The sequence below is a fragment of the Caretta caretta genome, chromosome 5, assembly GCF_965140235.1.
Source record: "Caretta caretta isolate rCarCar2 chromosome 5, rCarCar1.hap1, whole genome shotgun sequence".
In the NCBI taxonomy this organism is placed as follows: Eukaryota; Metazoa; Chordata; order Testudines; family Cheloniidae; genus Caretta; species Caretta caretta.
The window spans coordinates 97,805,923-97,822,218 of NC_134210.1; the positions used below are offsets into that span (position 1 = coordinate 97,805,923).

The window sequence follows — 16,296 nt, forward strand, 5'->3', positions numbered from 1 at the left end:
TATTTATTGAGCCTTCACTTTCTAATAAAGTCTCTGTTGTATAATCATTTAATTTTGTTTACCTTTACCCTCAGAGCGATCGAAATCTGCTGAGTTGATCCCATCTGTGTGGACAGAAGCAAAACAACAGAATAGAGACAGACAATCCCAGGAGGACAAGAAGAAACAAAAAATGCTTCAGGTGCCGGTAGGTACAGGTGTAAGTGGAATGCCATGTTCTTAATCTGCCTCGGTAGCTCTTTAGTGACAGTATCGTAATAGGGGATAGTAAAGTTAGCATTAATGCCCACTGGGGTTTTAGCCCTGGAAAAGTACTGCAGTCATGATCAAACTGGGAAGTCCCTAAATAATTAATCCCAAATCTATTGTCTTGCTTTGTTTTTGTTTAAATGCTCTTTATTTCAAACGTTTAGTGGCTCAATCCTGCACCCATTGAAGTCAATGAGAGGTTACCATGGACTTTAAAGGGTGCAGGATCAGGCCCTAAATCAGTTTTGTGTTGTAAGGACTCTGCCCTCTCTTCCTGATTAAGGCCAGGGTTTGGGAGGGTGCACTTGAATAACGTCCGGGACAGAAGGAAGGAGCAGCTTCAATCCTCCTTCCCTAAGTCCTAGCTGCTTTTTAAAGGAGTGTGGAGTGCATCAGTACTTTTTACAAAGAGATTCCCAACATCCTTTTGAGCTGGAGAACAGTTATCCCCATTTTAGTGATGAGAAAACTGTGGCAGAGAAAGGTTTAACTCATTTACTTAATAATGGCTTATTGTGCAGCCTTAGCAGAGTTATGAACAGAACCCTGAAGTGCTGATTCCCATCACTAGACAGCATGATAAGCAATTATATTTTAAAGATTGTGTATTAAAAAGTCACAGGACTTTCATTTTAAATATCAGCTGACCAGCTTTGTAACCTTTTCTATACATGTGCAGCGGGTTTTTTTCTGCAACATGTAACAAATACAGAATATATTTTTCTCAATTATTATATTTCATAGTGGTTAGAGCTGGAATCTAGGAGAGAGAAAACCCTAGGTTTCGTCCTCTGTCCTGTCACTTGCCAGCTAATATTGATCAATTTTCTGTGTTTCAGTTCACCAATCTATAGTAAGGGAAGAATAATACAGTGTATCCTGAGTTATCTGAAAGACCCATAGGACACCAAAATCTTCAAGTTCCTCTCTGCTTTTCCACAAAATATTATGTGCTGAATTGCTTTACCATATAAGCACTTCAGCCAGCTTTGCTTCCCTCACAGCCTCTGATCTTCCCTGCACTACCCCTGTTCAATTGTTTGGCCTTGGGCAAAGCTGGTAAACCACTTCTGTTACTTGAGCATCATTTTTCTGAAGGTCTGAAATCTGAAACAGGGCACAAGGGGCATTCCAGAGGTGTTTGGATAGGGGAGGTTAGGATATCTAAGGTACACTGCACTTCTCTTTCTCATGGAGGTATTTTGAGACTTATTTCATATTGTTTGTAAAGCATTTTGAGACCTTATACAAGTGAAAATAATTATTGCTGGCATTCCTCTTGCAGTGATTCTAAGAACCATGCTACAGAGGAGCTGCAGAGCTGTTTGTCTTAAAATATTGAGTAAAATTTTTTCTGTCCCCTGCCAGGTGATTACAGTGGATGGTTGTCCCCAGAGCACTCAAATGAGTTCAGAGCCAGCAGAAAGCTGTTTCTTGGGTGAAGAGAAATACAACAAGAACTGGCTAACTGCATCTAATTTCAATCAGCTAAGTATGTAACACTCTTCAGCTGATGAAGCTCAGAACTCCTGAATAAACCAGTAACAGTGCATGAGTCTAAAGTGTCATGAACCAGTACCACCTCAGGAGGCAAATTATAGGGTCAGATTGTGAACAGACACTGTACATACACATACCCCTCAAACAGAGGGATGGGGAGACAGAAGCATGGAGTGGGTGGACCCTGGGCTTCATCTTCCTCGAGTTTGCTGGCCACCACTGCTGAGCTGTTCCAGGAGTTGGGGGAGTAACTTGCTATTTTTGTGGTACAGTAGCAGATTACTACCTCTCAGGAGTAAACAGGGATTAGGGAACTGAACTGTGTCTCTGTGAGGCATGATTCCTGGCCTGGAGAATTTCTGGAGTATCACAGCATCTCACTATACAAGCATAATCTAGCTGCTATTGGTAATTTTTGCAGAGGTTTTGTGGTCATAGGTATTACTATGATAATGCGTCGATTAGTTGGTTTTTGGTAATTTTCATCCATTTGATGTACCAACCTTCCATTTTCCATTTGCAGCATAATGGATAATTGGCCATAAATTCTTAGAGTACTCAGATGTCATTGCTCAGAATACATTCTTCATGGAGAAGTAAATTTATGTCACCTGTATTTGAGTGATAAGTTCTAAGTAATGTGTGCAGTGTAGTTGTAGCCATGTTGGTCCCAGGATATTAGAGACAGAAGATGGGTAAGGTAATAACTTTAACTGGACCAACTTCTGTTGAGAGAGCCAAGCTTCTGAGCGACACAGAGCTCTTCTTCAGGTCTAGTTCAAGTTCTGAGGAATGACATTTCGGACTCTTGTATAGCAGTGATTCTCTAGCTTTTTCATTATACAGGCCTCATTTTAAGAGTGAGATCCTCCAACAGATCATCTTATCTCCTGACTCTGTCTCTACACAGCTCTTAGATTACATTTTGCAGACCACCAGGAAAAGCACCATGGAGCAGTGGTGCTCTACAGATCATAGTATGAGAAGACCCGAGCTACACTGGAACCTGTAGGCTAAGAGAAAGTGGGAACAATCTACTTCACTTTTGTGAAATTCCATTGTTGCTTTTATATTGTCGGCTTCTAGAGTAATACATCATACAGATATTTTATGGGTGTTTATTTTACAGTAATAATGCTTTTCATTTCAGTTTTAGAAATATATTTTCTCTGATTACTTTCTTGGTTAGGTTTGGAACGTCTCAGTTATATGCACCAGAAAATGAAAAATCAAGAAACTGGTAGGCGCTCTTTGCAAATCTGTGACTCTCTGAGGCAGTCTCAAGAGGTAAGACCTGAGGACATATCATGGGCCAAATCTTCATATAAATTATTGTAGCTTCCATAGAGCTACACTGATTTTCATCAGCTGAGCTTCTGTCTAATGAGACACCTTTTGATGTGTGTGAAATTTCATTTCATGCTGGCAAGCCACATCTTTGGTAGTAAATGAATACTTAACAGCTATTAACACTTAGCAACAATTAATAAAGTAGGATATTAAACTAGTGAATCAAGAAATGGGAGTGTGTATGAAGACAATGGTCAGAAAGGTGAGCATTTATTAGTAATACTCTAGGCCATTAAGCAAATACACAGTCTGATGTAGAATGTGTGAGCAGAGGTGATTAGAGAACCAAGGCAACCTTTGGCAAGTTCATCTTCTTAGCTATTAGGTGACCATATTTATTTCATGTAAAGTGAGAGTTAAATATTTCTAGTGCAAAGATGTTTCCTACTGTATTTAGAGTGGTTTTCTTAATCTCTGGCTTTTAAAAAATTATGATTTGTCAGAACTGATTTGCAACCTTATATGACCGACTGGCTAAGCAGCAGTTCTGCAGAAAAGGACCTGGGAATTACAGTGGATGAGAAGCTGGATATGATTCAACAGTGTGCCCTTGTTGCCAAGAAGGCTAATGGCATATTGGGTTGCATTAGTAGGAGCATTGCCAGCAGATTGAGGGAAGTGATTATTCCCCTCTGTTCAGCACTGATGAGGCAACATCTGGAGTATTGCATCCAGTTTTGAGCCCCCCAATACAGAAAGGATGTTGACAGATTGGAGAGAGTCCAGTGGAAGGCAACAAAAATGATCAGGGGGCTGGGGCACATGATTTATGAGGAGAGACTGAGGGAACTGGGCTTGTTTAGTCTGCAGAAGAGAAGAGTGAGGGGGGATTTGATAGCAGCCTTCAACTACCTGAAGTGGGGTTCCAAAGAGGATGGAGCTCAGCTGTTCTCAGTGGTGGCAGATGACAGAACAAGGAGCAATGGTCTCAAGTTGCAGTGGGGGAGGTCTAGGTTGGATACTAGGAAACAGTGTTTCACTAGGAGGGTGGTGAAGCACTGGAATGGGTTACTTGGGGAGGTGGTGGAATCTCCATCCTTAGAGGTTTTTAAGGCCTGGCTTGACAAAGCCCTGGCTGGGATGATTTAGTTGGTCTTGGTCCTGCTTTGAGCAGGGGGTTAGACTAGATGACCTCCTGAGGTCTCTTCCAACCCTAATCTTCTATGATATAGGTCCAGATCCTTAGCTTGTGTAAATCAGCATGTCTCCATTGACGTTAATGCAGCAATGGGAATTTACATCTGCCGAAGATCTGGCCCATAGTTCAGAAAAGAATGTGGGCAAGAAACTGGCTTGCAGAAATCTCTGTTCTTAAATGGCCTGGATGACGGCACAAATTGCATCTTTCAACTCATTGCAGGAGGTAGACCAGGGGTAGGAATGGAAATTAACAAGGAATAAATTGAGAACTGAAGTTGGGAAATTATCCATTCTTCTTCCTTTCTCAAGAGTAATTCATTTTAGAGAAGGGAGCACATTTCCTTGCCTGATTCTTTTTTTTTTAAAAAAAGTTACTGTTCACTATAAATGCTATTTGTTGTTACTTTTAGCTTTTTTCCTTAGACCATGAAAGTAGATTAGATGAACTTTTGTTTCTTGTCAGTTTCACTTTTTGACTCTCCTGTGGTTTCAGAGTGTTGTAGTTTGAGTTCCAAACACAACAGAGCAAGTTTAAACAAAAGAATTTTATATTGAAGAAAAGAAATTATAGAAACATTTCTACTGATCCTAGATTCTGTAAAACATTAATTTTGGGGCTTAAGTCAATTTGACAATAAATCTTTAAAATAGGGTACAATATATTTTTAAGAAATGAGTTTTCCCTGGGTTAGTTCTTCTCAGACCGATCTGTGGATCAACATTGGTCCACAGGTCTTTTGTTATGCCTAACAAGATGAAACATTTTGAGAACAAACCAATGGATTGTGGGTGGGGAGGTCACCTGTTACCAGAGGAACTTTCATGCAAAAAGTAATCTCCTGAATTAAAACATGGGAGAACATCTGAGAGAGTTAATTTTAAAACTAAATTTAAGGTAATATTTAAAGATTAGTTTTATCTAGTTTGTCTTAAAAGCTTGTCTCTGATCTTTTTATTTGAATCCTGGTGCACTCTTCTTTGGGGAAAGGAATTTGCCTTGGTCAGATTTTTCAGAGGAATATTGAAATATCTGACTAATACAAGAGGATATTCCAAAATCAGATTGTTCTATAGGAGCATTTTCCCTGATGTAGCTGGAAGGTTTTGCACTATTAAAGGGACTAAGAACCTTCGACTGACAGAAATGAAATATATAAAATCTAAATATCATATTGAAAAACTCCAATGTTCTTAAAAATACACCATGCTTGGTGCTTCAAACTGTTAGATGTGAGATGTGTTTCCTTTGTGTCATGGCCTCACAGGACCCATGCTCTCTCAGCTCTGTAAGGTTCCTGGGAAGAACCCCCTTCAGTCTGACAGCCCGCCTCAGGAGTCTCACTCTGGGGCATTAAGCCTTGGGCTCCACCACCTCTTGGAACTGCACCTCTGAGCCTTCAGCATGCCTATGTCTCTCTGTGAGCCCCCTCAGGGAGTCCATTCACTCTGGAACCCCAGGTCCTCCACACCCTGACAGAGCAATGCAAACCCGCTCTCTAGATTGCAGTTACTCTCAGCCAGTGTAAAAAAGAAGGGTTTATTGTGCATCTGAACACAGCACAGAAAGTTCTCAGGGCCTCAAACATAGAAAATTTCAGCATAGTCCATCTGGGCCCGTCCAACGCCCAGGTGGGCACAGGCTGCTCTTTGTACCAATCCAGAAGCGACCTCTTTCCAGCTAACCACCCTATATCACCTTCCCCAAAAGCCCTTCCTCCGTCTTTTGTCTTCTTTCCTGGGCAACCAGATCACCTGGACCCTCTCTCTTCCACCCTTTATTCTCTCACTGGGCAAACCCAGCTGGCTTCCAGATGGGGTGGGCCTCCGGGTCACCAGTTGCTAAGTTCCACTGTGTCCAAGCCAGGGTCCAGGCGGCTAGGCGAGGTCTCACCTGGTCCTCTGCAACAACAAACACCCTCTCCCACCACCTCGTTAAACGTGCAGCACATAGGGAAAACGGAGACACAGTATTCATGCAAACCATTAAGCAAATCCCCCAGTTGGTCACACCTTTCTAGTGTAACACTGTAGGACACATCTTATTCATTAAATATTTATATTTCATATATTTTATTTTTCTGCTATAAAGGGAAATTCCCTACTAGTTTTTATGCTGCAAAATACTTCCATGTACATTTAGAGTTTTTTCACGGTGCAGTCTGATATAACTAGATCACTTAAATTATTCTACTATCTACCTAAATGCATGGAGATTCTATAGAAAATTGCAACCAGGACAATTTCATGTTCCAAATCAGTGTAGGTTTAATAGAGCTGTGAAACACTTAGGTTTCTGTGGGACTACTCACGGTAGTCAAATTAAGTACATGCATAAGTATTTGCAGGATTGGAAGCTTTATGAGTTGCTCTGATTATATACGTAGGACAGTGATATATAGACTGTACCCGTAACATCATTTTTCTTCTTCTCAGGATTTGACTAATAGCATGATTGGGACCACCAGGAAGAATAATCTGAGCAGGAATTCCTTGTATGTATTCCTAACTATTTTAAGATACTTGCTGCATACCTACAAAAGCAGACTCTATTGTAACCCAGTTCTGTAGATACTGCAGATTTCCATTTTAGTTCTATAACACATTTAGCATGAGGAATCTGTGCATATGTAAAACAGACTTTTTTCAATAAAATAAAGCTTTTTTGTTTAATTATAAAAGGTTATTAATTCCAATATAACTTCTAATTTTAGAAGGAACATAGATACTTTTATCTTTTTGTATCCCAGTATAATCTAATTTTCTCATTCAGTCACCACAGGATCTTAACTACTTATTCTAATCTACTAGAGTGTGAAAGGCAACATTTGCTTTTGCTGCATACATTGTATATTTCTTTTTAAAATAGCAAAAATCCTGAAAGGCTGTCATTCTCTGATTAAAATCCTTTGTATCAACTCTGCATTGGCAATAAGTCTGTCTGCATTTGCAAAATATTTGACTTGCTTTCTATAAAGAGATTTTGGTGGTGGTTTATCTCTGATCAAAGTGAAATAAAATCAGACTGGCTTGAAAAGTGTCTTCAGTTTTCTTGTTGATTTCTTCAAACCTCTTGGATGTTTTTTCAGCTTGCTTGATAATTATCTTAATATTTGGAATGCTTTCATGTGTGCTTCTCTTTCTCCCTCTCTCTCTGCCTCTGCCTCTCAAGTTCATCACTGCAGTATACATCCCCACTACTTAGTAACATCCCTGATAAAATAAATAAAAGGCACAAAGCAATTGCCACATTCCATGATTTCAACATGGGACAGGGAAAAAATACTGTTCTTTTTAACAGTCCATTGTGGCATACTTGCAGGCAGTAGCCAACCTGCATACATGCTAAACTGAGAACTGAACTCACAGGGCTAATGCTGCTGTCACTTACACTGGTCTGACTTCAGTAGAATTAGTCTTGATTTACACCCATGTGAGAGGAGAATCATGCCCATAATCTTTTGTCTTTTTATCCCCTCCCTCAAGCAAAAAGCTTCCATCAACTTGAGGCAACAGAGACTGTTAAATATCAGAAGCAGTAGGGTTTACAGTATAGCCTCCCTATAGATCAGCTAACAAAGTGCAAGGCAACTGCAAAAAATTGAGCAAGTCTGATTTCATCCTGTAGAGGGCAGTGAGACACATACCAGTCAGTACATCAAAACGTAGGTTAAAATTAAAAAGCAAACAAACAATACACCCACCCACCACTCATATCTGATTGAAGTGCTCTTTAAACAATATTGTTATTATCTAAACAAGACAGTGACCCAGAATTGTAAGCACAAATCAGAGAGGGGAAAATGCAGAGAAATACTTCTGTTCCTTAGTAACAAATGATCAGCTGTATGTCAAAGCAAAAAACAACTTTATGCTAGTGGTTCTTGTGTTTTATGAAGTGAGTTTAAATCTTTGTGAGTTTGAATTCACATAGTTCAAATCCTTTCATGTCATTCTTGTTTAATCACAGAAAAGTTTGAAGCATAATTTCCTATTGTTGATTCTAAAACAGGTTCAGAAGTTCAAGCGGCATTGACAGTAAGTTTTTGATTGATTATTACTTGTCTTTAATTCTTATTTGTAAATCCTACTTTCACAATTCTGAAATACGTGACCAGTGATTCTATTGTAAGCATGGAGGGTAAACAGGAAGAGGGTTAACAATAATTAATACCCAACAGAAAGAACAGATTCTTTACAGTTTACTACAAATAATGTGATAATATGTTTTCCTCATGCTAAAGGAAATTTCCATCTATTTTGCTCAGCCCAGCAATATAAAATATCACACACTTTTCAGCAGGAATTAACTATGCTGTGCTTAAAAAGAGACAGATGAATTCTATCCTTTGGATTGCAAGAGAGTTCCATTGGGTTAAATAGGAAGCTTGACATATATCTGAGGGTTAAGTCTAGCATAACATTTCTGATTACAATGCGTGTTTCTAAGCACAGTCATGGTTGCAGCCATCTCTCTGGTAAGTGGTATTTGGTTCAGTTTTGCAATTCCTCTGCATGTTGAACTCTCATTGAAGGATCTGGTCCACTGTGGGATTGTCAGTGCAGGAGTTCAATGTCAAAGATGGTAAATACGTTTTCAAACTTCTTTGATATTCACTCAAGAATCAGAAGGATGACTTTGTCCAACAAATGTAGAACATTTGTATGTAGCCTTTTTTAGTCAAGTTTATGCTCACAATGGGCATTTGGGCTGCGGATGCTACAGTCACATACTAAAGAGACACCATCGAGTTGAATTTTGTTGCAACTGGTCACATTTTTTAAAAATGCAAGTTTCTCGAAGAGCAGACTGGCTTTTAATTCCTTAAAAAGGTTTTGAACATATTTTATGTCCTCCTATCATTACAAGAGAATTTTGGGTGGAATCAATAATTTTGGGTGGAATCAATGGCCTGGCCCATCCACTTTTCGCCATGGGCCCTGCCCCTGCCCCTGCCCCTCTTCTCCCCTCTAAGGCCCTTCCACCAGCCAGGCTGGCAATTGGAGCCCATTTGGGAAACCCAGGCACCTGTGGCCACCATGGACCCTCCACCTGACCAGGGTGGGGGGTCCGAGAGCAGCCCCCGGCCCGTGTCCTCACCTAGCAGGCCCCCCGCCCAGGGCAGACGGAGGGTCTGCGGCTCCGCACTGCTTCCCTGGTGTCTCTCACCATGGCCAGGCTGCGGCAGTGGCTCCGAGGTCCCGCCCCCCAGCTAAAGCTGGGTTGGGGTAAGAGCCACCCAGGCAGCTGTACGGAGCATGGACCCTCCACCTGCCCTGGGCAGTGGGCCGGGGACTGCACTGACAGATTCCATACCAGAGACTCCAGCAAGTTTTCCTCCAGCCCTGCTCAAGGCTGGCAGTCTACACATATCCTGGACAACCATACAGCTCAGGGTTCCTGGATGCCACAAGAGTCCATGTGCCACAGCAACCACCTCCAGCTATGAGCAGTACACAGAGCATGTCAGCAATTCCTGCCTTTCATCCGATTCACTCATACAAGTCAGGTCAAACAATATGACCATGGTTTACTATATAAAGAGGGGGAGCCAGGTGCACACCACGCTGCAGGGAGGCGGCACAGATATGGAATTGGTACTTCCACAGTCATCTCACCCTCTTGGTAGCGCACCTACCACGGATAATGAACTCCCTAACAGACAGCCTCATCAGGCATTTTCATGAGAGCCATGAATGGAAATGGCACTCATCCATGGAACAACAGATTTGTCTTCAGTCTCCATCTTTGTCTCGATCTTGGGACCTCTTTGCCAACCCAGGCAAACAAGAATTTACTGTTCTCCTAACGCACAGAGATGCAGCTCCAGAGGGCATGCCTTCCTAATACAGTGGTCAGATCCACTGATGTATGCCTTTTGACCCATCTCCATCCTACCATGCATCCTCAGAAAAATCAAGGTGACAGTAATCTTAATAGCTCTTGGTGGCTGAAGCAGTTTTGAGTTATGATGGCTCTCCAGGTGAGCTCCCATCCATGCATTCACTTACAGACGTCACCAAATCTACTGTCACAGAATGGGGGCAGAACCAATCATCCCAACCCAGCACTTCTCCATCTATCCCAACCCCGCACCTCTCCATCTGACAGCTTGGCTTTTGGATGGGCAATGGGGTTAGAGAGATCCTGCTTGAAGAAGGTCTGAGCCATCTTCCTCAATAGCAGGAAGCCCTCCACGAAGATGTGTTACATAGCCAAATGGAAGCTCTTTTCCCTTTGGTGCCATGAACATCAATTGTTCCCAGAAGAGGTTAGAATTCCCCTTATCCTGGACTATCTTCTCTCCTTAAAATCTTTGGGCCTCTCACTGAGTTCATGGTGAGTACGTCTCGCAGCCTTTAATGCCTTCCATCCCCCAGTGGAAAAAACTGTTCAATTTTTACTCACCCTACAACAATAATTTAAAAAAAAATGCATTTATGGGAACATTTCCACTGGTGTCAAGGTCAGTGCTGGCTAGGAGTTTGAACCTGGTTCTCTCTATCTAAAGGATTCATTGTTTGAACCTTGGCCTCCTGCTTCCCATTACATTTATCAATGAAGGTAGCCCTCCTCATGGTTATCACACCAATCAGAAAGACAGACAAACTTGGGGCCCTTATTGCAGATCCACCTTATATCATCTTTCCCAAAGTATCCCTGATCCTGGGCACATAGAGAGCATGTGCACCCACAGTGAATACAAAAAACTCCAGTTACTATAAGGTCAGTAAACTTCCTTTACTGGAACAAAAATAAACTGGAACAAAATAAATTAAAACAGATAATGGAAACATTTCTATTAGTCTTAAATAATATAACAGCTTGTTTTATAAAACATAGATTTGGGACCAAATTTGACTTGACAGAGTCTCTTTAAATTAATTTTGCCAATAAATTACTTGTTTATATTTTTACAGCATTTTAGATGTCATAGGTTACTGGACCTGTATTATTATAACTTCAGTGTAATAGTACAGTTAATGGAATGCATAATGACTAGGTATAGAGTTGCAAAAATCATGCCTTTGGGATTCTGTGAAACATGATGGACAGGAAAGTGCTTTTAACATCCCAGAGGTGTAACTGGTTTAGAGAAACGACATGTCCTTGAGGTTAATATTGCTAGTCTCCCTTCATTTCCTTATATAAATAACTCGGATGGCTATATTAAATTGATAACTGAAAACTGCCAACATATACCATACATTACAACATACTTAATGTCAATTAGTGATTCCTCTCTTTAGAATGCTGAGCCAGTAATTCTGATTAATCTGTTTCATGACAAACTTGAAGGGAATAAATTCAAAATCATGCATTTATCTCTGCTACCATAATTAACATAATGATCCTTTTAAAATAATTTCAGAAATCTCAGTTTCCTTGAAAACACCTCAGGACCTGCACCATCATTATTCAGGTAAGCAGGAGGTACTTGAATGACAGCTGAGCAACTGCACCGGATTTTAAGCTGTGGAAATTCTGGTAATATTTTTTTATTCTTATGCATGCCTCAGTTTCCCTCTGTGCTTTGTACTAATATGAATTGAATATAGATGAAAGGGACAAGGTGTTAGACTCATGTAGCTATTTGATTGGAAATCAGAGTCACTAACAAACTGAATAGAGCCTATGCATTGAATGGAGGATCCAGAAGAGACAATGGCTATCCTAGTGTCTGAGATATTCACACTTAGGGTATGTCTACACTGCAATATAAGCCCAGGGTTCGCACTCAGGCTCAAGCCTAACTCTCCTTCCATGTATCTATACATAAATCGTGCTAACCCAGGGATTGGACCCAGAGTCCCAGAACCCCACGTGAGTGGAGGGTCCGAGCCTGTATCAAGCTGGATTCAAGCCCTATTGCTTTGCAGTGTAGATGCAGCCCGACAGGACGCATGCTCTTGGCATCCACTAAAAGCATTCCACAATCCCACAGTTGGACTTTTTTTGTTCTCTGGACAGTCAGGTTTGGTGGACAGTCAAGTTTTCCCACATTACACCATGAACAAAGGGCTAGAGCGGCCACATTTTGGGAGGGTGCTCGGAAGCCTAGGATATGGGTGGCAGGACTCAAGTTGGCATAATGCAGTGTAGATGCTGGAACCTCAGGTTGGGACCCAGGGTTCAGCAATTCCTAACCTGAGGTTACAAATGTGTGTAGACACTAACGTCCTAAGTTAACAAATCCAGAGTCTGCTAACTCAAGTTCTACTAACTCTGGGTTTACATTGCAGTGGAGACAAACCGTTAGGCAGTAGTAGCCAAGAGCAGAGCAAAGGCCCTGGAGAACATAGGGGAAAGGAGTCAAGTAGCTGTGTTAAGAGATGAGCTCATAGGGATTGGCTAGTCAGCAATTAGATACCTGTGGCTGGCCGATGCCAGCCGACTTGGGCTTGGGCTGCAGGGTTCTTTCATTGCTGTGTAACTTCATTCTGGGTTCACCCTGGAGCCCGAGCTCTGGGACCCTCCCACCTCTCAAGTTCCTAGAGCTTGGGCACCAGCCTGATCCCAGAAGTCTACACAGCAAAGAGGCAGCCCTGCAGCCCAAGCCCTGAGAGCCTGAGTCAGTTGGCACAGGCCAGCCGTGGGTGTCTAGTTGCTGTGCAGACATATGCCTAGAGAGACCAGATTCTCACTTGGGTTGAAGACAAAGGAACAGAGACAGAGAAAGGAAGCAGAAATGGTTCCTACAGCAGCATGGCTCAAGGGTTCACTGGATTTAGACTATTTAGATTATGTCTTCACCTTTTCTTTCCAATTGACCTAAGGCAGAGGTGGGCAAACTATGGCCCGCGGGCCACATCCAGCCCCCGGGACCATCCTGCCCGGCCCCTGAGCTCTTGGCCGGGGCGGCTAGCCCCCGGCCCCTCCCCTCTGTCCCCACTCCCTCGCAGCCACGCCACTGTGCGGGCAGTGGGGCTGTGAGCTCCTGCCGCTCTGAGTGGCAATGTAAGGGGGTGGCAGCGGTGGCGGGCACGTGCGGTGGTGGCAGGGTTGGGTAGAGGCTTCCGGGGGATAGGGAGCAGTTGGATGGGGCGGAGGTTCTGGGGCGGTCAGGGGTCAGGAAACAGGGGGGGTTGGATAGGGCGTGGGAGTCCCCCGAGGGCCTGTCGGGGGGGGGGAGGGGGTTGATAGGAACTGGGGGGCAGTCAGGAGACAGGGAGCATGGGGGGTTGGATAGGGGCTGGGATCCCAGGGGGCGTGGTTTGGGGTGGGGGGTCCTGGGAGGGGGCGGTCGGGGACAAGGAGCAGGGGGGATTGGATGGGTCAGGGGCTCTGAGGGGGGCGGGAAGTGGGAGGGGGCGGATAGGGGGTGGGGGCCAGGCTGTTTTGGGGGCACAGCTTTCCCTACCCGGCCCTCCACACTGTTTCGCACCCCGATGTGGTCCTCGGGCCAAAAAGTTTGCCCACCCCTGACCTAAGGGCTTTCAGAGTCTATATGTCAGGTGACTAATAAATTGTTACCTTGCTTTGCTGTGACACCAGGCAGCCTTTTCAAATACTTACTCAGCATATTGTGTCCTGAATGGGTAAAGAACACGACTCCCACAGTTGGCTGGACTCGCTGCAGGGAGCCACAGAGAGAGAGAGAGAGAGACAAGAATTGCTAGCATGCAAAGGCCCAGTTTTGGAGTCATGGAAGCCAAGGGCCTGCCTCTATGGAACTGTGTGGCTCCTTGGGGGTCTGGCACACCAGACCCTGTGAATCCGTAACACAAGCACATTAATTCTTTTCCTGTCATCTTCTGTGGCTCCCACTTTGTAGAGTCACACGAGGGCCCACCCCAGTGAAAGCTGTATATTAATTTCATACCTAACACGGTATTGAGGCCATTTCAAGTATTGGTTGGCAAATGATCATAAAGAAAAAACTAGACCTTGGCAGTAAAAAACGTTAGTTTTACAACTGATGAAAACTTCAGGAACTGAGCTGTAATGCCCAGAAAAGACAGGGGCACTGGTTAGTTCATAGCTATCGGCTCCCATCTGGATGAAGGACAGTATTCCCTGCAATTTCCCTCTTTCTTCTGGTTTGCTGGAGTGGATTTCTTCAGTTAATTTGTACTGTACTCCTTAATCTGTGTTTATATACTTATGAACTCACTGGAAGTCTGGCAGGGAATAAATCATTTGGACACTGATTGCCCACTGTGCTGTTCGATTCCTAAATTGAAAATGCGCAGAGATTGCTTCAAACCTACAGGTTTCTGTGCTTTTGGGTGAGGAGACTTGTCCAGAACCTACCAGCAGATGTCCCTGTCTACCACACTACCTTAGACCTTTTCATGAGAAACCTTGGATAAAACATAAGCAAGTATACAGGTATCTGAAGTTCAGAGATTGTGCCATAGTTACAATGAATAGTGTCCATTTTTTTTCATTCCATGGACAGGCACAACTCCACTGACTTTGATAATATTATGCCAGCAACATATTTGACTCAGCATATATTTGGGCATGTTATTTAATTAGGTGATATTTTTCAACGCAATCTAGAATCTGACCAAAATAAGATGTTTTTGGAGGCTTCTGGGTTAATTTTTTTCATCTGTAATGCAAGGATGGACTTGTGTCTGCGGCAGTAGATGGGACTCAGCGAAACGGGGTTCAGTTCTGGATTTTACCACAGACTTCCTGTGTGACTTTGGGCAAATCACTTAATCTCTCTGTGCCTCAGTTCACACCTCTGGAAACTCTGGCTAACAGTACTTCTCTGCTTCTTAGATACTGTGAGGCTAAATCCATAATCACTTAGTGGATGCTCAGGTGTTATAGTGCTAGAGGCTATATACATAGCTAGAGGGAAGGCTGGTCACAACAAAATGTACTTGTTTTTGTAATATTACAATAAAACACTGTCAAATATTTCTGAAAATCAGCCAAGCCAATGCTAGCTCAGCATAGCGGAACTGTCGATTTTCTTTGCAGCTGTTGAAAGGAACAACTTAATGAGGCTTGCTCAGACTATACCATTTACGCCGGTCCAGTTCTTTGGTGAGTGCCAGTTTCTCTATTCTGTTTTGAATATATTATAATCACAGCATGGATTATTTTTTAAAGAATACAGTTAAGAAACCTCATAGGTTGGATTGATTTAGGTAGATATAACTTACATTTATTTTCTGAAAGGAACAACTTCTGTAACCACCACTCTGGCCCAAAGGGCATGACTCTATGGCCTGGTGGTTAAGGCATCCACCTGGGAGACCCAGGGTCCAGTTCCCCTAGTCCAATGACTCCTTAATTATTTATCCACAACTTCAACGTGAGAGACTGAGGGAGCCCCACACATCAGAATATCCCATAGCTCAGTGGCTAAAGTACTTTCCTGAAACTGGGGAGACCCCTGTTCATATCTTTCCTCCCCATGAGGCAGAGGGAGAAATTAAACCTGGGTTTCCCAAGTGAGTGCTCCAACCACTGGGATAGATAGATAAATACCTCCCTGCAGCCCATACTTATGTGCCAAACACCCTGAGAGGAGAAGATCTTAGGATGCACCCCTATTGTTGGCATCTCCCATTTGTTATCTTAGGTGGCTCCACACCTAGCATGCTGGCTTTTGTGGATTTCATTCTTAGGCCACTGTCTCTCCCCATTCATTGTGTAGGGAGCCCAGGTGCCTAGCTCAGGCTTTGTGGTTCACAGTGTTGTTCCAGTGATTTTTCTAGGTGCCTAAAAGTTAGGCATTGCAATGCTGAGTGTTGCAAAGCCTAAGTTCCTTTGTGGATCCAGGTCCTTCTTCCAGGCCAATTCGTGAGACCAGTCTCCGAGGATGAGCCGAGACTGAAATCTAATGTGTCAGCTCATGTCTCTCCTTCAAGTCTCCCCTTTCCTCTTGGCTTCTCTTCACCCTGCTTCTCCCTCACCCATGATTTGTGTGGCTTTTTTTGTAAGGTTTTTAAATCCACCCTCCGCTTGCGGAGTTCCTTTGTGTGGAGAGATTGCCAAACAATAAAACTGATACAGAATTTGAAGGATTTTTATTCTTTTATCCATTTTATTAGCAGTTCCTGTTTTATTAAGGAAATAATGCAGTATTCTACAGT

The 16,296-nt window shown here is 42.9% G+C and overlaps 1 protein-coding gene across 1 annotated transcript in view; it reads left to right on the forward strand.

Annotated features, from left to right (window-relative positions):
* TRPM6 (transient receptor potential cation channel subfamily M member 6) overlaps nt 1-16,296 on the forward strand; it is a 108,483-nt gene that overhangs the window by 66,835 nt on the left and 25,352 nt on the right. Inside the window, exons 24-30 of the mRNA XM_048851799.2 lie at nt 75-187; nt 1,618-1,741; nt 2,939-3,036; nt 6,673-6,731; nt 8,249-8,274; nt 11,610-11,660; nt 15,176-15,241. Of these exons, the coding sequence (XP_048707756.2) occupies nt 75-187; nt 1,618-1,741; nt 2,939-3,036; nt 6,673-6,731; nt 8,249-8,274; nt 11,610-11,660; nt 15,176-15,241 (537 nt within the window). The remainder of the gene's footprint in view (nt 1-74; nt 188-1,617; nt 1,742-2,938; nt 3,037-6,672; nt 6,732-8,248; nt 8,275-11,609; nt 11,661-15,175; nt 15,242-16,296) is intronic.